The sequence below is a fragment of the Nannobrachium achirus genome, assembly GCF_963921795.1.
Source record: "Nannobrachium achirus genome assembly, chromosome: 5".
NCBI classification, from domain to species: domain Eukaryota; kingdom Metazoa; phylum Chordata; class Actinopteri; order Myctophiformes; family Myctophidae; genus Nannobrachium; species Nannobrachium achirus.
Window position 1 is genome coordinate 31790265 of NC_137814.1, and position 23424 is coordinate 31813688.

The 23424-nt window shown below is 41.8% G+C and overlaps 1 protein-coding gene across 1 annotated transcript in view; it reads left to right on the top strand.

The window, feature by feature from the left end:
* Positions 1 to 23424, top strand: part of LOC308284999 (cadherin-18-like) — a gene marked incomplete at both ends in the record, with an annotated part of 162810 nt that overhangs the window by 27775 nt on the left and 111611 nt on the right. Inside the window, 2 exons of the mRNA XM_080725719.1 lie at positions 8211 to 8505; positions 13535 to 13654. Coding sequence (XP_080581845.1) covers positions 8211 to 8505; positions 13535 to 13654 — 415 coding nt within the window. The remainder of the gene's footprint in view (positions 1 to 8210; positions 8506 to 13534; positions 13655 to 23424) is intronic.

A 23424-nucleotide genomic window follows, 5' to 3' on the forward strand; every position in this document is an offset into this window, starting at 1 on the left:
GTCAAATGTATACATTGATCACATGACGCCGGAGATACAATGTACCGAAACTGTAGGAGTTGTAGCAAAAGGTGTGTTTTGCTGGATTATGGTATGAGAAATCTACAAGCTCACAATGCATCACAACAATGCAAAGTATTGGGAGCTTTGCCATTTTAGCTATTTTGGAAAAGTTTAAAGATTTTGAAATTTGTGGAAATGACTTTCCCAAAATGGGGGCACCATTGAAAGGTGTCCCGATGTCCTGAAGTCGGAGAGCTCTTGTCAATGTTTTTGCAATCTTTGTTGAAGAAAATTCCATTGTCACTCCAACAATTGTGTATAATGAAAAAGCTGATCAACAAACTCACAATGCGCTATGGTGGGACAACAACAGTAAAGTATGAAGCTCACATTGCTTCATGATGCAACACGTTGTGAGCTTGTAGAAAGAAGGGCTATTTCTGCTATTTGACGTATAAAGAAGTATATAGGGCCTCAGTGGTATGCAGCATACAGTACACACATGGGGGGGGGGTGGGGGGGTGTGTCTTGGGTCTAAGATGTAAGGATATTCCCCATTTCCCCCAGGGAAATACTCTCAATTCACAATATTAGACAGTAGAATAACCCAATAAAGCGGTGAGCACAGGTTTATTCAGTAATGAAAGTCAAAGACGTGTTGTTTCCAATATCACAACTACAACGTTTTATTGAATGTCCACAAGTTAAAAAGGCAATAACAAGAGTTTATAGTAATCACAACGGTAGCAAGAACAAGAAATAAACGCAAGAAAAAACACATGCACGCACGCTCTCTCTCTTTGTGTGTATTAGCCAAAAGATGTATGAGCACGGCTCCCCATACATGGAGAGCCGTGCTCATACACATAAAGTAACTGACGTCACAGACAGAGCGGCCCATACCAGGAGATATGCACGTGTGTCGTGTTTGCACCGCTCACTTCGCACAGGTGTGATTTTTGTATTTTATTTCAAGGACCCCCGGTTTGATCATTTCAACACACACCAGACGGTATGACATATGGTATAGTTTTATGGTATGCTAATTGCCATGGGTCCAGCAACGAGCGAGGTAGCATGAACCCTATGTAATCTCATCCACTTTCGCAAAGCATTTACCGACTATTGGCATGAGAAGGACAGGTCTCCAGTCATTCAGGCATGTCACCGATGTGATAGAAAAATATTAATATCCAGTCAGGGTGAAGTCAACCATTTATTGAAGAAGATTCATCAGCATCAGAGAAACAGCATACAGCATACACAGCATAGAGAGCTCTGGCCTGCTGGCCAGAGCTTTGCCCTGTTGGGCAGAAGACTCCTGAAGTGTCATATGGGACACCTTTTATACACCAAAGTGCTCTCCCTAGACGGAGATAGAATCTAAGCATCTATACTAGTACCATACAGTTTATAATAAGGCTGACTGGTTAAGTTGCAATGACCATGTATAGTATCACTTAGTACAGGTTTTATGCTGACACAGAGGAGAAGTGGAGGTCACAGTCCATGGTTGTCAGCTGTTAGATTGACAGCAGCAGGTACATCTAAATGTAGTAGCCTAGTGAGATTTTCTTGTAGACTACATACAGTACACTTATTTGTTACACTATAAATATTACTACCACATTCCATCCTTTTTTTTTTTGTGAATGAATACTCTATTCATTTACATACAACAGGATATTTATAGAGTGCCAAATCAATAGACCTTTCAGACAATTACATGTTGATATAGCAATTTAAATAATTAATTCATGATTTCCACATGATAGCTATATGTTAAATAGCTATACGTCCGCGTTCCACGGCTAACACCTTTGACTTAAGGTATTACACGTCCGAGTTCTATACGGCAAACACCTTCTATCATGCAAGGTATTTCTAGTCTACCACGGTTCCCCCGTGAAGCTATAATTAAATAGCACCCTGAGTTACACAGGTACTGTTTTTTTCTTTTCTTAAACAGAACTTTTCCGCTGAGATATGAGAAAGTTAGAATTTAGTAAATGTGAATCTATATTTGTTTGTACTTTGAAACTCTGTTTTACAAAATCAAGAGCCCGCATGTACTCCCGTCTGACTCAAGCGTTTTCCTTGACAGTCACCACGTTCCCGGAGCTGCCTGACAACTCTTCAATGTTGAAACAACAGAGTTTAGACTATAAAACCAAATATTCTTACATTAGTGGCAAATGCCTTGTTGACTCATATTTTAGATCTCAACTTTTAGCTAATATTATTCCTATATAAATTACTCAGCTTCATATCAAACATATAATTGTTGTAGTCTTCATGGCGTTGTCCTCCATCTGCCCATCTTCATTTGGCTTATGGCCTGTGGTGGTTAATGTCTCTGCTTCTGTTGGATCTCCACTGGGCTGGGGGGCTCCAGTTCAGTGGTTCTCACACCGCATGTGTGTCTCCTTGGCTTCGTCCCCTCCTACTGTGGCAAAAGTCATGTTGGTGTTCGACATGGTGTCGATTTCGTCACCTCCGCTGTCAGTCTGTGTTGTTTCTTGGTGCCCGACTTGCTCTCCATGTTGGTGAATAGCAATCTGCCCTCCTTGTCACCACAGGCTGCAGTCATCACAAGATTATTGTTAATCTGTGAGGTCTCGACCTTGTAGATCTGCTTGAAAGTCAGTTCTTGCTGGTTTTGCATAGCTTGCAAGTTGCTTCTGTAGCGGTCTCCTCTTTGTTCTTCATGGTGGTGGACCTGCTTTAGGTCTGCTTTCAAAAATCTCCTTTCCAAAAATGTTCCTTCAACCCAGAGTTCTTTTGACCAAGTATCCATCTATGGTAAAGATGAAATATTGGTCCCTTCGTGGTCGCCAGATGTGATAGAAAAATATTAATATCCAGTCAGGGTGAAGTCAACCATTTATTGAAGAAGATTCATCAGCATCAGAGAAACAGCATACAGCATACACAGCATAGAGAGCTCTGGCCTGCTGGCCAGAGCTTTGCCCTGTTGGGCAGAAGACTCCTGAAGTGTCATATGGGACACCTTTTATACACCAAAGTGCTCTCCCTAGACGGAGATAGAATCTAAGCATCTATACTAGTACCATACAGTTTATAATAAGGCTGACTGGTTAAGTTGCAATGACCATGTATAGTATCACTTAGTACAGGTTTTATGCTGACACAGAGGAGAAGTGGAGGTCACAGTCCATGGTTGTCAGCTGTTAGATTGACAGCAGCAGGTACATCTAAATGTAGTAGCCTAGTGAGATTTTCTTGTAGACTACATACAGTACACTTATTTGTTACACTATAAATATTACTACCACACCATAGAGTGGGTGGATGGCCACAATGACAATGGTGGACATTTTGAAACCTGTGGGCACCACAGCCTGGGAGAGGGAGAGGTTGAACATTTCCTCACAAACTCCCATACACAGAATGGATTGGAGTGAGCGAGGCATACAGTAGAACAAACTTTGTCAAAGAGTTTGTGGAACTATTATTAACTGTTTAAGTGTTCCCACACAATGAGATTGGTCTTAATTCCTCTTTAACACAAGGGCACTTTTCCAGATGGTCTGCGTATTAGTAGTATTAGTAGTTTCCTCCAGCATCTGGTGCTCCACTCATCTGGAATCCTGTCCTGGTCCTTTGCGTCCTCAAAACGAAGGCGATTATACAGTATGTATGCAACAACATGATGAGTTAACTTATTGATGTTACTTTCTCAGAATACTGAATTATAATTATCTGAGAATAAAAGAAAAAAAAAAGGTTCATAATGAAATAGTAAATAGCTAAATTGTATTTCATGCATTTCTTTATATATTTACACAATGAATTAAAATGTGACTACAGACCATTTAATCTGAAGAAGCTCATCAGGGTTTTGTAGAGGTGGATTATGCGGTTGACAGCCAAACTGAGCCACTTGATGCTGAAGTACCTCCATTTACTTACAGCATAGTGTCACAGAATGTTCAGAATTCTAGAACAAAATGTGTATTTTAGAGTGGCCCTTCAAATAATTGCTGAATCACTGCTGTTGAATAAAATAAATGGGTTATGTGAGGATATCTTCCTCTGAGTGCTGGATCTAAATCAATAGGTAAGATCCATACAGAAATCATCTACATCAAAGCATCTGGAGGGTGAGCAAGAAGATTTGTTAGTCTTAATCATTTTACAGCTTAAACTGTAAAATATTGCAATTGCAGAATGCAGTTATATCAATGGTAGTCTCGCGTAGCCAGACAACTATTCCACAATCTCCGAATGCTATATAGAGTCTGGAACGGCAGCTCCTGAAAGGCGAGTATCGGAAGTAGCCACTGCTGCACGGAAGTTGATGGAACTGTAGTCCCACTGGAAACATAACAGAAGCACACTCGCACAGACAGACATATTCTTGTTATGCGTGTATAGTTTAAGAAAACATTTGAAAACATCATGGAAGTAACACCAACAACACCAGAGAAGACGAAATAACACCCCAAAAATATTGAAAGAAGACTTGCTACCAGTAGGACTTGTTATCGCTACTGCACCAAGGGAGCGGTTGCGTCACATCCACTCTATCTCGCACTCAGACTGTATGCCGGTAGCATTTGCAAATCGCGGAGGCAACAGTCTGGCCACGCGAGACTATATCAATGGGGACTGCCCATTAGTCCGATGACCCATTTATTTCCGACATCCCAACAATCCAAAACATGTTAGGTTAGTGTGAGGTTAGTGTTAGGGTAGGCTTAGTTATAATACATTCTTGGACCAATGGTATTTCAGAACAACAGACTGTCAAACGAATGGTAATGCACCCTGTCAGCATGTCCATTGTTGTGCACAAGTGGCATGGACAGCCAAGAGAGTATACCGGTAGGTGTCCAGAACCTCATTCATTTACAGTAGCTGAATATTGCCTCTGCATGCCTCTGCCAGAAATTGAGAGATTGTTCAATCACACCTAGTTTAACCATATGAAGTCTAGCACCCCTATAAGGGTTGTGAAGATTTGGCGAAGATAGCAGATCATTTGCTAATGTAATAATTGTATCAATAATTTGATGGAGCGTTTTGGTGGAGAGAGAAGAAAAACGGGGGGCCTAGAATAGACCACTGGGGCACTCCAGTCAATGAAGTATAGAGTTTAAGTGCTTACCGCTCAGTGGATTCATCTATTCTCTCCCTGTGATATAGTGGCAGACCTAGCTGACTACAGAGAGGCCCATATATTATTTAGTCAGTAACCAATTATTGGTGGGGACTAATTCTGCAAAAAGTCACATGAAAACAGATAATGAGAAGGCAATGACTCACTGGATAAACGTCCGGAAACAAAATGGTCATTAGTCTGAATGTCAGTCTACTGGCTCCTGAGCAAAACTCAATATTTGACACTATCATGTTATAAAATGTCAAAACTCTGTGCAGATATTATACTGTAGGATCGGATGTCACTTTGGCTGTTCGAATAAGTGTCTCTTTGTTACCACAGCTGGCTCATTCAGGAAATCTTGAAACTCTAACCTGGCCAAGCACACAGTTTGTAGTTCTTCCATTGTCCACTTACAGTATTACAACATAACTTGAATGCAGATTGACAGACATAAACTGTGATACACAGCAGAATGTAAATAGAGACCATCATTGACAACTGCTCCCTATGATACTCCGCGCTGCTTTCTGTAAATATATAGTTCTCAAAGTGGGATCCGGAGAGGGCTCTGGGGGGTCCCCAGCAAAATGAGGTTTTAACGGTTTAAACACTTAAGCCCTAATGTATTTGTACTAGGTTATGCGATGGGTTGTGGGCTTGTAGATCGTCTGTTTGTGAGAAATCTTGAGAAATCTTCTCTTATGGGGGTCCCTGACCCAAGATCTTTATAGGTGGTGGCCCGCAGCCTAAAACATATCAATTTGGGGGTCCTTGACATAAAAAGGTTTGAGAACCACTGCAGTAGATGAGCAGTGAGACAGATTAAAGGAGTTTACATGTACAGCATGTTGGTACTGTAGGTGACAGACAATCTGTGCAGGTGATGGTGGGCCTAAATGAGCAGCAACTGTCACCAACGAGCATGCAGGGAAGGGTTGAGTGATTTCCAGTATAGGCCTCCTCTATTAATCAGTTAATTACGCCCACCGAGCCTCTTGAAGCATGTCCGTTTATGAACAAGCTGGGCTCCTGAACACATCCATCTTCTGATAAGGTGGCTCATTTATTTTGTCCATCTGCCTATGAGGTTGAAGGCCTTTCCGTCTGTCTTTCTCTTTGTCCGTCATTCCTGTCTTTCTCTCTCACTCATGTCCCTCCAACTTGCCACTGTGTACATCTTCGTTTCACAGGCATGCGCAATAAAATCCTCTGTGTAATTAATCTCTCAGTGTAAATGTTTTTACACACTCAGATTTAATCACTTAAACAGCATACAGTACATACAGTATACTTTGTTGACCGGTGTTCCCCAGGGGCCTATGCTAGGCCCGCTCCTTTCCCCCCCCTCTATACCAAATCTCTTCGCTCAAAATAGCCGATCTAGAAGCTAACAACTCATTACGTTGTTAGCTTCTATAGATCTGCTATTCTGTGCCCCAGAATAGGGACACTTGTGTGGTTAAATTAACATGGGGATTTTACAGCATGGTGATCGATAAACCAAGGCCACAGTCATGCACCAGAAGCCACCGATTGAGCCCGTATGCGATATAACTCAACACGGCGTGTCCCCATAATCCAGAGAGAAACCCACTAACCTGTTTGAATTAATAAGCGTCGCTTCCTGACGACCCCGCCCAGTTTCTGAATATTTCACAGCTTCACAAGCCTTTGTTCTGACACACACACACTCGCGCACACACACACGCACATGCACACACGCACACAGGGGGAAATACTTTAGCCTCAAAATGTCACTTGGTGTTCCACATTGCAGAACATGCACTGTAAAATGTGAGTGTTCGTTTAACTCGGAAAGTGTATATGTAACCAAATGGACCCCTTAAGGGTCCGGGGGGCTTGGTTCAGGCCCGGTTATAGCAGTTTGTTAAGTCGCTGAATCGAAACTTACACCAACATTGTTTTGTGGCGAGCCTTTGTTGGTGAAGCATTTATAAAATTGGTGCACAGACAGACAGACACACAGATACACAAACCGTCCTCTAGACGACTCGAATCCACAGAGCCACGGCATAAAAACACATGGATATCTTATCTGGAAATACGGTCAGATGTTTCGCCCACACATTATCGTCCTACTCCCATACCAATGACTGATGGCTCTGCCAACTTTTTATGTCCCCACAACCTGGAGGGACTAGCTGGAATTGCAGTTGGTTGGCTGACAACAGCTGGGCTGCAGCTGACTGAGTAGGAAAAGGACTTATCCTAAAATATTTAGTTCCTAATAATAATTGTTATATTAATATAATACAGTGTCTTCCCAAACTGCATACCTAATAAACCTGCGTACAGTAGTTACTTCCCCGACTAACTAACTAACTGCAAAGATTGGGGCCGCGCCATATTATACTCCATGTCTTGTTAATGTCTTCCTCAGCGTCAGAACAGGTTTTATCCTGTTTTGACTCTGAGAAAGATGCACTGGTGTGGAAACGTTTGTTTGCACATTCAATATTTGTTGCTCCGCTAGCAGCTGGCAGGGCACTAAGGATGGCTGCCTCATCTCCAAAACTGTTGCAATGAAACTTAACGGTATGCATTCATGCTCCCTGGAGAAGAACCCTGTTTGTCTGACCCCATGACCATCTCCCTAGCGCCTCCCTCAAGGCCAATATGTCAACCTTGCACACATATTACTGTATACAGGACACAGAATGAACCCTACTGATTTTGGTGGCCCCATGGCATCTACAGTACTTCTGCATTTGGCAAGCAGGTTGGCAGCACAAGCTACTGTATAGGGCCTGCGACCGGGGCGTTCAGACTCCTTAGTATTATTAAAAGATTTACAGTATGTGCTCGAAGTCTACCGCTGACCAGTTTGGTCCTATATGTGAAGCCAGAACCAGAGCACAGGAATTCTACTTTATCTCTCTGTCGCATATCACTACTTCATTTTCCGACCGGGTTTATAACTTCATAAAACCTGCCAAATGCTCTTCTTTGTCATGTGTGTGGTCTCATTAGCTAGCTAATTAGTAAGCTACCCTGTTAGTATGCTATTAACCTTTTATTAACTGTTTCACCTCTCTCTCTCTTCTTCCTCTGTCTCCAGCTCCACTCCAACTCTGACAAAGGCGATAGCACAGTGCGCTACATTCTGTCTGGCGAGGGGGCGGGATCTATCTTCATTATCGATGAGACAACAGGGGACATCCATGCTGACAAGAGTCTTGACCGCGAGAGGAAATCCCAGTATGTCTTGCACGCCAGGGCCATTGACCGCTGGACCAATCGCTCACTTGAGGCGGAGTCAGAGTTCATCATAAAAGTCCAGGATGTCAACGACAATGCACCCACCTTCCCGGATGGACCTTTCTCAGCCACCGTACCCGAAATGTCAGATGTTGGTAAGATAAGCATCCTGTACAGTAGGCCTACATATAAAATGTGGAGATTTTGCATTTAACTGGGACAGAGTTTACTATGGATCACATCATTGTAATTTTGAACCGGCTAGAGTAGGCCAGTGTTTCCCAAACTATGGGTCAGGACACCTTTTTGGGTGTTGGGAGTAAATGTGGCTTTTTTCCTACATTTGTATATAAATACATTTAAAAAACATTAGAAATTGTGAAAATAGCAGATCTACAACCTCACAACGCATAGCATAAAATACTTTAAACTAAAGTTTTCAAATAATTTTATAGTGGAATAAAAAGTAAATTTGCTTGAGATGTTGTGGAATAGAAGTATAAAGTATTGAAAAATGGACATACTCAACTAAAATAACAGTACTATAAAAGTTTAATTAAGTAGAGTTCTTGAGTAAATTTACATTGTCACTTTCCCCTGGTAAGTAAATGCAAAGGTTGTGTGGTTATGACTTGGAATGCATTTGTCTTAAATGAACCCTTTCACCACAAATTACCTTTTAGTATGATTAGTATTAAGAGAACTGCAAGAAACACATTCCCACTATACACCATAGTTGGTCATTGTACATACAGCTGTCTGACGTTGGAGTCTCAGGCTTATGCCACATTTTCTCTCATGTTACCACAATCAGGGAAGCTGCACACTGGCTTCCCTAAACACCAGCTAGGCTTGGTGTCACATGTGTGCTGTATAGCATAGCCAAACACACAGAGAATCAATTACATAATTTTTCAAGGAGATTAATGATAAAGCAAAAAGAAAAATGAGTAACAGTTATTGAAGGGTCATCCAGTATCCAGAAATGCTCATTGATTTAGCTTTCACCAACAGACAAGAAAGAATAAAGAAATCTTATACGGTATATATAATATACAGGGTTGTCCGACTATTATATGGTTTTGATTGAGAGTGAGATCACAGGCTACAAAAAGCCAAAACCGTGTAAAATTCGAACCAATCTCAAAAAGGCAATTAAAGAAATTAATTGGATTGACCATTTTGCTCATAGTAAAGATGATAACTGTATTTCCTTCATGGCTTAACTTCAAATGTTGAAACGAAGAAAGTGAAATGCATACCAGCTCAAAGTGAGAATCTACCAATGGTTCAATGAAAAAGTAGAAGAAAGGAAGGAAAATGCCCTCTCGTGAAAGAAAGGGATAATACTATTAAGATGTCTCTCAAGAACAAAGAACATGAGAGGCGTTTATTTATTTCATTGACAAATAATGTTGTAATTGCATATTATGATGTTAAGGGTTCATTGTGTGTTGTCATGGTTAATGGTACTGTCATCTATATGCCAGTGCTATGCTTTATGTGTTTCCCGCTGTGTGATCTTCCCTATACTTGAATGTTGGATTGCTTTTATGCTCTCGTAATGCATCTTGTTAATGCTCAATCATTTTACTCACTCGTCTGTGCTTAAGTGTTTTGTATGTTCTTCTATGCTCCCTTAATGCTTCCTTTTAATGTTTGCAAGGTTTTGCTCATTTGTCTGTGCGTACTGTATGTGTTAGGTATGGCCTTTTATGTGTCTTAAACATCAAATAAACCTGCAGAGACTGCACATAAAAATGAGCCTACTGTATATGGCTAAATCTGCACATTTAGCAATAGCATGGTGCATCTAAGAGCTCAGGTTCATTCATGTTCAATGAAAACATTGCGGTAACGAGCAGAAATGTTCAGAAATCGAACTGGAGTGGATGGGAGTGGGAGGCAAGGCTGTGCAAGGCTCAAACACAGACAGACAGATGGGTGAAAACAGAATCTCCTGCTGAGGCAGGCAGATATAATATAAACAATATATACAGTATAAAACATTGTATGGAGGTAGTAGGTACCAAGTTGACGTACTGGCAGTGTGCATACAAGAAAGTTGGCGCTGATCCTTGTAGTTTGAAAAATCTGCTCCAGACAAAACACAGGCAGTGAGATCAGCACGTACACATGCACGCACATGGGCGCGCACACACACACACACACACACACACACACACACACACACACACACACACACACACACACACACACACACACACACACACACACATTGTAACAATGCATTTATGTCCACACAAAGGAGATGCATACAAGGACACAAATATTATGGGTGCAGTAAAGTTAATATGGAATATGTCTTCATGATACAATAGCATGTCACTTAGTACTCAGTCTACGGGTATAAGTAGCAGTGTACTACTAGAAGACCACATTTTTGAAAATCTAAATTCTTAGTATACAGCAGGGGTCTTAACAGGGGGTCTGTGACCCCTAAGGGGTCCTCAGAGTTACTACAGGTCCTCCAAATCTTTGAGTGATAGAATATTTTTTCTCCTTTTTTATATTAACCACTTGAACTTTAGCCAAAAATAGCCGATCGACAAGCTCACAACGTCTCGTGCTGCGAGGCGTTGTGAGCTTGTAGATCGGCTATTTTCGGCAAAGAGCTTTGGTGTAGAGGGGAAAAAGAGCAGACTAAGTACAGAGTGAAAGGTCAGGTTTATTAAGTATTGACGGTTCAAGTGGTTAAATATCTGAAAACACAAATTGACATGAATCCAAAATACACTGATGATTGTGCTGTCAAACAAGAAATTACCGATATGGAATCTATGTACAGGTTGTGGGGGTCCCTGCTTCATCTCTCTCTCTCAACTAAGGGGTCCTTGGCCTGAAAACGTTGAAGACCCCTGGTATACAGTGATATAATAACACACAAAAAAAGAAGAATAACTACATGCAGCCATATCCTAAAAGTGATATGTGTTTGATTTAAAATGTGTTTTTTTTGGGGGCGGGGGGGGGGGGGGGGGGGGGGGGGGGTTTACGTATCCCCTAGGCATGTGCCATTTTCACAACTAGGAGGCTAATGTTGGCTTGTTCCCCCTTGCAATGTAATATTGAATCAAAACCTGGTTAACTCTCATAATCAAATATTGCAGCTTCCCTTCTAAATATCCTCTTTCTCTTACCTTTAACTGCTATTTCTGCTTGGATATCAGTACCTAATTAAAGACTTTTGTCAATTCTTCTTTAATACGTGTTACCAAGCGTATTCTTTTTTTGTTGCATTCCAATTATTTTAAGTCGACCAGAACCAGGATGTTATCACAGTCTTATGAAATAAAGTGTAATGATTTTCCAAAGATTCTCTATGGTTGAAACCTCGTACATTTATGTGAAAATACATTACGCTTTGTGAGCTTGTAAATCGGTTATTGTGCGACACTCTTGTATGATGAAAAAGGACATTCCTTTATGTCAAAACATTAAAAAAATGAAATATGTAGATAAGAGGTTTCTGCCTGATAGTTGTTGCATATCGTCACTGTAGGGCAGAAACCTCATATCTCCAAGTTTCAAATGTGTATGTTTTTCCGTAAAGTAAAGCCCAGGTTCATCACACAAGACTATTGCACAAAACTAGTGAAAATATAGCTGATCTACAAGCACACAACGTCTCGCGGTGCGAGGCGTTGTGTGCTTGTAGATCGTCTATCTTCACTCGTTTAGATCATTTTAAAACGATAAATACAAAACGAACGGTTTTGGACATACAAGGTTTCCACCACCCGACAACAACGATATGTTCTAGATGCCTCAGTGTTATATTATTCTTAGAAATGCGTCTTTAGCTATTCCCACAATGCACCAGCTGGCCCAGACCATGATGAATGGGTTGGGAAATGGCTCTGGCTGCTCCTGTCTGCCGGGACATGGACAGGCTAATGGAGCATGGCTCTTTACAAGACCACAACAGACAACACAGACAAGATACGTTTCTGCAACTGATATGTTAAACATCTGAGGAAAGTTCAGAAACTCTCACACACCAGTTAACTCTGGTGGAGCTGGGTTTGAGGTTATGGTTAAATCAAATCCATAATCGATCCAACATAATCGTCATTGTCAGGCTAAAACCTTGTACAGTATCTCCAAGTCTCAAATGTGTATGTGTTTTTTTTTTCTCGAAATCAAAGCCCTATTTCACAAAAGTAATGAAAATAGCAGATCTACAATATATTGGATATAAATATATATTTTGCCCAATAAAATATAGTCCATAAAACATATTTCTCATCAAAATATATTAAAGTACAACAATACATGGCAATTTGAGGTATTAAAAAATAGAAAAAAAGAAAGAAAGAAAAAATATGGGGGGGAAATTGGTGGGAAAATATGGGGTATTGTTTTAAAAATATTCCTATAAAAGCTGGGAACTTCTCCTTTGGTCCAGCCATTCCTGGGACATGATAATGGTAAAATGACAGTCAACTGCAAATTGTGGGAGTATGGGATATATTTTCTTTACACTCTATCACTAACGCTGGGTGAAATTCACCCAGCGTCACCTGCCTGTAGAAAAAGAAAACAGAGTTTGGGGCAGGGAAACACACCTACCTTCTCTGATATCACTGAGCATCCTGAAGGTATGGGTAACCCAAGGACCCCCCCCCCACCTCAGACATCAGCAACAACATGAAAATCACATGAACATAATTATCCGGGTGATTTAGTGTTCTAGGGTTAAAGGCAGCTTGAGCTTTTAGATTTGAGGTTTTGCCTATTGCATTAGAATTGACTATTGATCTCTTCCTTGCGTCTGTACTGTACTGTTTATTGGAAACTGAAACAACACATTTTCCCTCCCGGGAAGGTTTGTTTGTTTGTTTACGTTCCTTCGGTCAGCATTCCCTCCTATGGGAAGGCGCATGCGGCGACAAAGATCACAGAAACCTCATATGTTTGCTCCCGGAAGGTCAATTCCTACTGGCCGGCGGCACCCTTTATAACCGGTGACTTCCCAAGTCACTTCCTCTGAGTAGCTCTGCCCTAATACGAACAAGGGGCAGAGAGTCGGAGGGGACGTTTCTGTGATCTTTGTCGGCGCATGCGCCTTCCCATAGGAGGGAATGCTTCCCTCCAGAACTTAAGAAACAGGTGTTTCGTTCGAAACACTTTTGTCTCATCGTATCCAATCATTTTTTTCAGGAACATCAGTGTTCCAGGTGACGGCGTCAGATGCAGATGACCCAACCTATGGAAACAGTGCTAAGATAGTCTATAGCATCCTGGAAGGACAGCCATACTTCTCTGTAGACCCAAAGACTGGTAAGCCGTTTAGCTGTTCTCTCACTGTACAGCTCACATGCACTATAGTGGAATGTACAAATCTATAAGTTGTTGTTGTGACCGCAGGTCACAGTTATTGTGAAAACAGCAGCAATTGTGTCACGTGTTACTCTTGCCTATCACTGCCTGTAATGCTTGCCTGTAACGCCACACACACATGCACGCGCGCGCACACACACACACACACACACACACACACACACACACACACACACACACACACACACACACTCGTTTGCCCTGCTCTACACTGATTGCACTCAGCCGTGACCCCTACACACACACACACACACACACACACACACACACACACACACACACACACACTGTCTCGTTTGCGCTGCTCCACTGCACTGATTGCACTCAGCTGCGACCCCTGCCTGGGTCCTGAGTCAATACAGCCCTAGTCTATGTGTATGTGTGTAGTGTGTACATTGCCAGATTTACACTGACTACACTGACTATTTTTTTTTTAAATTCTGTTGTTTCCCCGCGACCTGTGGTCCCTTCTCGCCCTTAAGGTGTTTTACTTGTAATCCACTATTTATTTTAATGAGTTGACCTGACTTTAATCCCTTTTGTAACACATCTGCACACCTGACCTACAGTACAATATCTCTTTTTATTGTCAAATGAGACTCCTTTTACCTAATGAAAGCAATTGACATGTCTTTGGGTTCCATGACCCAAAGTCCCTGCCTATACTTGGAAACTGAATCTTTACTTCCTGGAGTTAACCGTAGTGCCTTAGGTTTGGCAGCTGCATCCTCCCTGGTGGGCATCTTCTTCATCTCAGACTGCAGAATCAATTTGCATTGCAGCAGTTCTAATATCACTATAGGAGAAGATGGACTTGCTGAGGAAGTATATATGAATACGTAATGCTAGGCTAATGTTTAACAATATTCAAACTCAAAGATGCAGGCTGTTTTGTGGAACACGGTTTGTAATAATAATGATAACTAGAAATACTGTTCCTACGAAACTGTGGGCTCGCATGGAACACCATTTATGGGCATAAAGAGCTACATTGGGTGCTTAAAGTTAAATATTTCAAAAACTACAAAAGATTTCATGTGGGTGTTGTTATTTATATCAGGTTGCACCCTAACCCTTCGCATACAGAGATTCCGAACCTTTCGCGCCGGTTCCGGAAAACCGTGTATCGGGTCGAGGCCCGGCACTGCACTCCCTGCTGTGGTGGGGAACGCGCGTGCCGAAGTCTGTGTAATGCAAACCCCATTATACCTGTTGTCATAGGACCCGTTTTGACCATCTGTCTGTCTGTGTCCATTTTATGCCCATATATGGAGATCTCTGCAGACACAGTGCTGGTTCCGGAAAACCCTGATGTCAGACATCAGCTCCGCATACGGAGAATCCGAACCTTTCGTGCCGGGTTCCGAAAAATCGCGCATCGGGTCGGGTCGAGGCCGTGCGTTGCACTACCTGCTGCGTCAGGGAACGCACGTGCCGAATTTGAAGCCGGTGGGACGAACAGTTCTCGAGGTGCGCGAATTACATACATTCATACATACTGTATACACTCACAGAGATTTTTTGTTGACCCATGTGGCGTACATGATGTCAGAGCCTTTTATGAAGTGATGTCACAATGAGTCAGTGCTTGCTCCGGTCCCTCCGGAACAGGCCGATGTCAGACATCATGTCCGCATACGGAGATTCCGAACGTTTCGCGCTGGTTCCGGAAAACCGCATATCGGGTCGGGTCGAGGTCTAGCTAAGAACGTAGGCAAAGATCTGAGCTATCTGCGTGCAGAATTTGGAGTCTGTAGACCCAACCATGTGCTGTCAGGGCTCTTTCATGCGATTCGGGCCAATTCGTCTCGGCTTCAATTGGCTTCAATTAGTAGTCAGGACTCCGCATATGGAGATTCCGAACCTTTCGTGCTGGTTCCGGAAAACCGCATATCGGGTAGGGAGGGAAAATAATCTATAAGCACCGGCATAACATGAATATCGTCACTGTCGGGTGTAAACCTTGTATGTCCAAAACAGTTTGTTTATCATTTTAAAAAATATTTGAAATAGCCGATCTACAGGCACATAGACAGTCTTCCATGATGAAGCAGGACTTTACTTTACAAAAAAAAGAAACAAATTAGAAACTTGGAGTTACGAGGTTTCGCCCGACAGTGACAATATCAAAAAGGTCTATTGTCAAACAGTCATTGAAAAAATCAAATATGTGCAGCAATCATTAGTGAGACAGATAGAAGACGATGACAATGACCTAGATTAATCGAATGCAGATCCCGTAGAGAAAGTGATTATCATCATGATACAGTATGAGCAAAAAGGTCTAAACAACACAGCAAATACAGTATACCTACTAAACATTCTGGCTAAGGGTTATGGTGCAGCTCTGAGATTACTGTACAAAGTGGCTGCAGGTGCCTAACAAGACAGTGATTGGCTGAGTCCCTTTGTAAATACTCGAAAAAACACAGCTGGGCTGCATGTATCGCTATTACTGTGCTAATAATGTTTGCAATAATCGCTGTATCATCCCATTTTGTCGTCCCATTTTGTTTGACAAGGTACTGTAAGAGGAACACTTGTTTTCGTCCTATGTATGTACAAGGTTAAAGCTTTAAGGCAGATACCGCGCCACATGCCATTCAATACCTTCTTCTTCTTTCAATACCTTCATGCATAGAAACTAGCTTGTTTGTACAGGCAGGCAAATTATTCTTGTAGTGATTAGTTTGAACAGTTTACTATCAAAACCGGCATATCCTGTCCGTCAGTCTGTAACGCCATAGCTGACCTGACATCACATTGTTGACTGTCACGCTCCATAGTATATGACCAAGACAGCCTGTTCTGGCTTTCATATTATGGAGATCCACAAGGTCATCAATATTAAGCCCATATTTGGCAATGCCCATATATGGACTCTCCATATGGCCTAGACAGAATTCATTTGCAAATCAAGACTGCTGGCTATTATCACTTGGATATCCATATATGAAGATCACGACACTGACTTAAACAAATCCTGGATATCCATACTGTACATGGAGACGACTGGATCATCACCTAGATCTCCATATATGGAGCCCATGTGCACGCACCCATGTTACTGTAACTGGTATTAAAAACTTTAATTAGGATTTGTCTGTGATTGTCATGTTGCCATTTTTGGAAAAGCTGTTAAGAGGATCAGAAGCCCTCCTCGTCGTGCTTACCACATCTCTTAGTTAAACCACAGCCTCTTGTGACTTAATGCTTTATTATAATCAATGATTATAGCACACACTGACAACACTCAACGATTAGTATTTGAACTGGGGGACATCAGGCCTCAAGACCAGAAGTAAGATGAAACAAAGCACTGTGATGTTTGACAGTTCAGGTTATATTCCGAAGTAAGCTCAGGAGATGAATGGACTGAACTGTCCTGGAACATGAAAATAACACGATAATATGAATGCTGAGCTAGGGTAGCCAAGGAAACAAAGCAACTGTACTTTCTGATATTTTGAAGCCCACATTGGACAAGTCAGGCAGCACAAGATAAAACCGAAATAAGACTCTTAGGGATCTCTTATGGATCTTTGTAAACAGGTAACCAATAATAATACATATTATTTATAAATGCACTTTACGTTTGAAACACATCTCAATGTACAAAAAGAACAAATGTGCTCCACAATAACAACCAATAAGAACAAAGAAAATAAAACATATCTATAGAGATTAAAAAGGGGGGGGGAGGGGGGGGTGTTTTCCCTCATATTTTTAAACTACAGTATGTCTGCCTTTCACACTCTTCTCAAGATTAATTTTGTTACAGTACTTCACCAGGCACTTAAGGCTTTACAGACAGACCTTGTTTTAGATAACTTGGCCTATGATGGCCATGGTCTAAAATAAATTGATTGTTGGTCACTTGCCTCTTCCTATACTTATCACTGACTACTTTTTCCTATGACCCTATCACTGTTCTTATTCTTTCCCAGAGTAACCATCACATGCCCATGAAATGCACAAATACACTCAAAACATATTTTCTTTTCCCCCTTACACTTAAAATGATGCCTCATAGTTGAATACATGGCTATGACAGGGTAAGAAGTGTCATTTGTGTCACCAGCATCACTGTCAGTAGACTAAGCAGTCTTTTGACCAGCTTTGGAATGCATGCATTGCATTTACACCTTCAAATATTGATTTTGTTCAATTAGAACATCAGCAGGTGGAGATCAATCTATGTCCAGGAAAGTTCACCCACAGCTTTCACCAGAATGCCTAAACCTAAGCTGCCAGGCTGAAAAGAAAATCTGTTACACAAGATAAATAACATTTGTATTATAGTCATGAAAAACAGCTGCACGCACCGTTGGCAGCAACAATGTGCTGCACTGAGGTGATAGGCTAAATACTGTATCCCATAACCAAGGGCACTGAGGCTCCAGGGAAAGAGTGTGTTTTCAATAAACTTTTATTCTTATCTCTTAAACTTGCATTATCTGTTTATTTTTGCTTGTATTCTATCTTACATAAACGTGCTATACAAATGTGAAATATATTTTTGCCTAGTTGAGAATAGCAAAAATAACTAAAGGAAATCTGACAGCTGGCCACTTATCAACCATAACATATTTATTCTATCACTTGCCAATGCTTATAGCATTCTACGTACCTGTTGTTTTCAGCTTCCTATACCTGTGCATGGACTTGAGCCACTAACCACTTCTGCTTTTACTGTGATCACTTTGGCATTCTTTCTGTGCGGAAACAAAGACAAGGCCTTCAGAGTTTCATATTTTACACAAGCCAACTCCAATATAAAGAGGCTCTGTCTGTGTCATTTTTGAACACATTCCTCCACATTTGGCTCTTTCCATGACAGTGCGTTGTCATCAGACAACTCCTGGAAGAGCCTCACCAAGGCTGGGTACTAGCTCTCCCATTACGCTGTCACTGAAGTGCATGATGAGGACAGTGGATGTCAAATATGCTCCCCACTCTTTGTGCACGCATTCTTCGAGTTCTGCTGTGGCCACTTCCAGTTGTCACAAATGTTTGGGACTTTGAGGAGAAAAATGCATGCAAGAAGTTGGTGACCTTTTGGAAGTGACTGGCTTGTGTGACTTCCTTGTCCAGGTTGTGTATTATAAGCTCTAGCTTGTGGTTTGTGTAGTGGATGATCATTAGATCGGCATTCGTTCAATGTGTAACAAATCTGCCTGCTGGTATTTTCATCATAGCAACTGTCAAGTCCACAAGATATTATTTTGTTGATACCCTCTTCACTCAATCATCGTAAAAGTGTGTTGCCCAGTCTGTCCAGGTCCTTCAACAGTATCTGCACATGGACGTGAGATCTTAGGTTTTCTAGTGCACACAAAATGTGATGTAGCCTACAGTATACATGGCTCCACATGGGAGAACATTAAGTCTCCAAGGCGGCCGATAAAGCCAAATGCTGCACTCATGGTAACATCATCCACAGTGCTCGGTACACGATGATGTGTCCAGCAGGTTGTTGAAATAATTTGCAACAACTGAGATGGCTCGAATGGAAAATCCATCGGCAAGGTGTATGATCGTTCATGGGAAGCCACCCTGGTCAAGTAAAGCTCTGGACTTACAATGGCACACCATGCTGATTTGTAGCAACGTACTGGCAGGGCTGGGTGCAACACGTTGACTTGCAAAGCATTCAAAGCAGTGGTCATGACAGGCAGCAGCCCATATGAGTTCAAGTTCATAGGTCTAGTTTTCCCTGTTGACATGACATGTGACATCTCCTGTGGATACTTAAGACAATCAGAGAATTACTCTTGAATCGATGTACCTAACTCGGATGGAAACCTGTGCATGGCAGCTCCCATCCGTGGCACTCAAGAAACTATCAGTAGTTCCTCTTATTGATGGATGCTGCAGTTTCATCAGCCCTTCCAAAGCTAAGCTCCTGTCTGCCAAGTAATGACACTGTCAGTCAATTCTCCCCTCCATAGCTCTGTTTTCCTCACATTGGCATTATGTTTTTCCACTGGCAGCTTAGCTCCCTCATCTAAGACATGCTCAAGACCACATACAGTAGCTTACAAGATCTCAGGTCATTCCATGTTCATGCACTGCCCTTCCCCTTTCCAAAGTCTTCATGTCATTAAATCTGTGTTTTGTCCCAAATGCAATGGAGTGTAATTTAAGACTTGTTGGCAACCTGGACCCCGTCACTCACAAATGTCGGACGTACAGTTTCACAGTTTTAATACACTATAAAGTCATATTAGCTTTTATTTCAAGCACCCACAAATCTTGAATAGTTATTGCCAATAATTGGATACACTACACACATACACTATACAATCATGATATTGTATGTCCAGTCTATGAGACTGTATAGTCTACTGTATGTGCATGTGTTTACTGACACATATACATACTGTACAGTAAATGACCTTTTACCACATTCAGAATCTGGTGCTTTGTGGAGCATGATGACAGGTCTTGGGGGAGACGAGAGTATAGACGGCCACGTGTAAAAGCTATGTGACATGCATTCTTTCTGGTGACAACTGATTTCTTTGAGGAGATAGAGACATCATTCAGAGAGGCTGACGAAGGATGAAAGGGGGTGTTCCACTGGACCGCAAACGCAAATGTCTCTGGCCGGCGGGTTTCGCTAACAACGATCTCGCTAATTGCAGAGCAGGGTTCGGGGCCCCAAGTGGGGTCCCCAAATTAGTTTGTGGGGTCCCCAGATGATTAGCGTAATGTAAAAAAAAATCTCACTCAAGGGTAAACAAACCTACGTAAGTATATACAGGGTATCTGCACATTTATAAAGTGACAATTTAAAGACTTTCAAGACAATTTTAATACCAAACTGGCCAAACTGTCAAATATGAAGTAAGCAAGAGGCGAACATTGTGAAAATAGCAGATCTACATGCTCACAACGCCTACAATATTTACCGGTGGAACCGAGTCACATTAATGTAATACCTACAAATCCAAGTGCTTGTCAGGGTGGGGGTCCCCAGTTCAAATATGTTTGAGAACCCCTGATCTAGGCTATGGGATGCTGCTTGGCCTAATAGTAAAATAGCCATTTGCAGAGCAATTGTCCCTCCAGGACGGTCCAGCCAACTAGGTTTTGAACTTGTCATATTTTCTAACATGTCTCTCTCCCACCCCATTTATCCCAGTTGCTCTCTCTCTGAGCCAAAAATGCCCCAGACAATGCCCCATACACAAAAAGGCTTGCTGAATGTTGTATGAGAAAACCAAATATCAAGCTGCATCTTTTGTGAAACAGGGGAGTGCTTTCAAAGCATATTATTACAGAGTACAGACAGTGCAAATGGACTTGAGATACAACACAAGGTTTTGTTGAGAAACGTATGCAACTTTGTGTGTGTGTGTGTGTGTGTGTGTGTGTGTGTGTGTGTGTGTGTGTGTGTGTGTGTGTGTGTGTGTGTGTGTGTGTGTGTGTGTGTGTGTGTGTGTGTGTGTGTGTGTGTGTGTGTGTGTGTGTGCTCGCGAGCACGCGCGTGTGAGCATGTGTCTCTGCGCTTATGCACGCGCGTCTGTGTTGAAAACCTGGAACAAAACAAGTGTGAGTGTGCCTTTGTAGCCATACTTTCACAGCCTGAGACACTTACAGAGTGAATCACGCTGTGCAATGTTTTAATCAATTCTTTTGTGCCTGGAAACTGCTTATTGTGTTCCCAATCAATTAGAATTGATTAAGTTTCTGCACAGAGCGTCTGACATGACAGAATGTGATAAATGTGTGAGCAGCAGCTTCCCATGATAAATGCATACACTGCAAGAAATGGCCATTAAATGGGCAATTTAATCTTCTGGAAGCTTATTTTACCAAAATCTGAAGAAAGAGGAAATAATGTACAGAAAGGGCTACCAGTGTTTCCATACTAAATTCAATTGAGGTGCCTGTCAATGTCTTAAAATACACTTGTTCCAAAACCACCTCAAGTGCTCCAGCTTGGTTTAGGATCCTCTGTCTTTCTGGACTGTATCTGCCTTTCTACTTTTATAAATGAAGAACAAGTCTGACCACTGTTTGGAAGGAGAACACAATGATAAAAAGAACATGTATACTGTAATAATGATAAGCCGTGACCGGCTAAGTTTGACTACACTATGCAGGTTGCATGTGCGAGTTAAGATGTACTCTCTCTCTCTCTCTCTCTCTCTCTCTCTCTCTCTCTCTCTCTTTCTCTCTCTCTCTCTCTCTCTCTCTCTCTCTCTCTCTGTCTCTCTCTCTGTGCATCTCTAGCTAAATCCCAATACTCAAATTACCCCCTCCTCACCTCCTCAGTCTTAAAGCATGACCCGGAAAAAGTTTACGTCCCAAAAGTACACTTGTGTGAGGAGTCGGGATCAGCTTGGAGCGAGGATCAGCAATTGTTTTTTTTTTGTCAGAATGTGTTTTTCCATCAGAATATGTTCTTTTTTTGGCAGAATGTTTTCCATTATAGAGCATCGCAATGCGGTGTCGGAAGTAAACAACCCATTCATTTTCACCATAGCGTTTTTCATTATCAGCCACAAAGTCGTAGCAATTCAATGTACACTTACCACTAGGCTGGTGGTTGTAAAATGGTTCTATATGCTCCTGTAGAACCCCCGAGTATGTATGCAATCACTCTAGTTTTAGTAAAAACACGTTTTAATCAAGATCGCACGGAGAAGAACTGCATTTCCCATACTGCTAAACATGTACATCCGGTGAAATCGACGTCTGTGATTGGTCTAGCTTCTTCTTCTTTCATGTATCTTGCGGTTACCGCGGAAGTAGCTACTGCCCCCTGTCTTCCCGGCGGATTATTGCACGTCAGCAGAACTCCGTGAGCGATCGTCTTTCTTTTACAAATATGATGCACTATGTTAAGGATGACGATAAGAGCGTCCACAGAGATGACAATCACTACATTTCAGGCCATATGCTGGCCTGGATAACTAAACTGAGCGTGATTTAAGGGCTTTATTTCAGGAAACAACAACAACATTCACAATGCATTCTGGGAGTGTAGTTTCCGCAATTTTAAAAATAATGATGTACACAGTCTTGTACCCTGCCCTTTTTTTCAGCTTTCTAATTAATCTTTGCATTAAAAAAAATGTGAATATTGACATGATCCCTCTCCAGCCGAGGTGGCTTTGTCCAAGGCCTAAAAACGTTTAAATAAATACTTTATGAAATGTCTATGGAAGAAATGAATGCGGAAAACGCTTCCGACACCAGAGTGAGGACGGGGTGGGGCTTCAACTGCGATGCTCTATACAACTGGTAGTTCCGACGAAGCAATCTGATTGGTTGAAATAGCCATCTACCCGTGTGAATAATGAGCACTATATCAAACAAAGATAACCTATCAGCTGTGCTGGTCTCAAGAGCTGAAGCACTCCCTCTCCCAGCTGAAGCGCTCCCTCTCCCAACACTAGGCTAGCAGTTTTCATGTATAGTTCAGGGACATAGTAGCTAAATGTGGCATTAAAGAATTACAAATTCCTATTGAATATCTTAATTACAATGAAGATATAAAAAAACTATCGCTCCTGGTCTCAATCTCACTGAATCTCAAAAACACTGTGACATATACATTCTCCTCCTCCACATGACAACCCTCAGGGATCTGGCGATCCAGCTGTGTAGGGTTAGGCAATAAGTGAGGAGCGTTCCCATTCCATAAAGCGAACCCAACCCAGTCCGTCCTCGGCTCTCTTCCTTGCTCGAATGCAGGG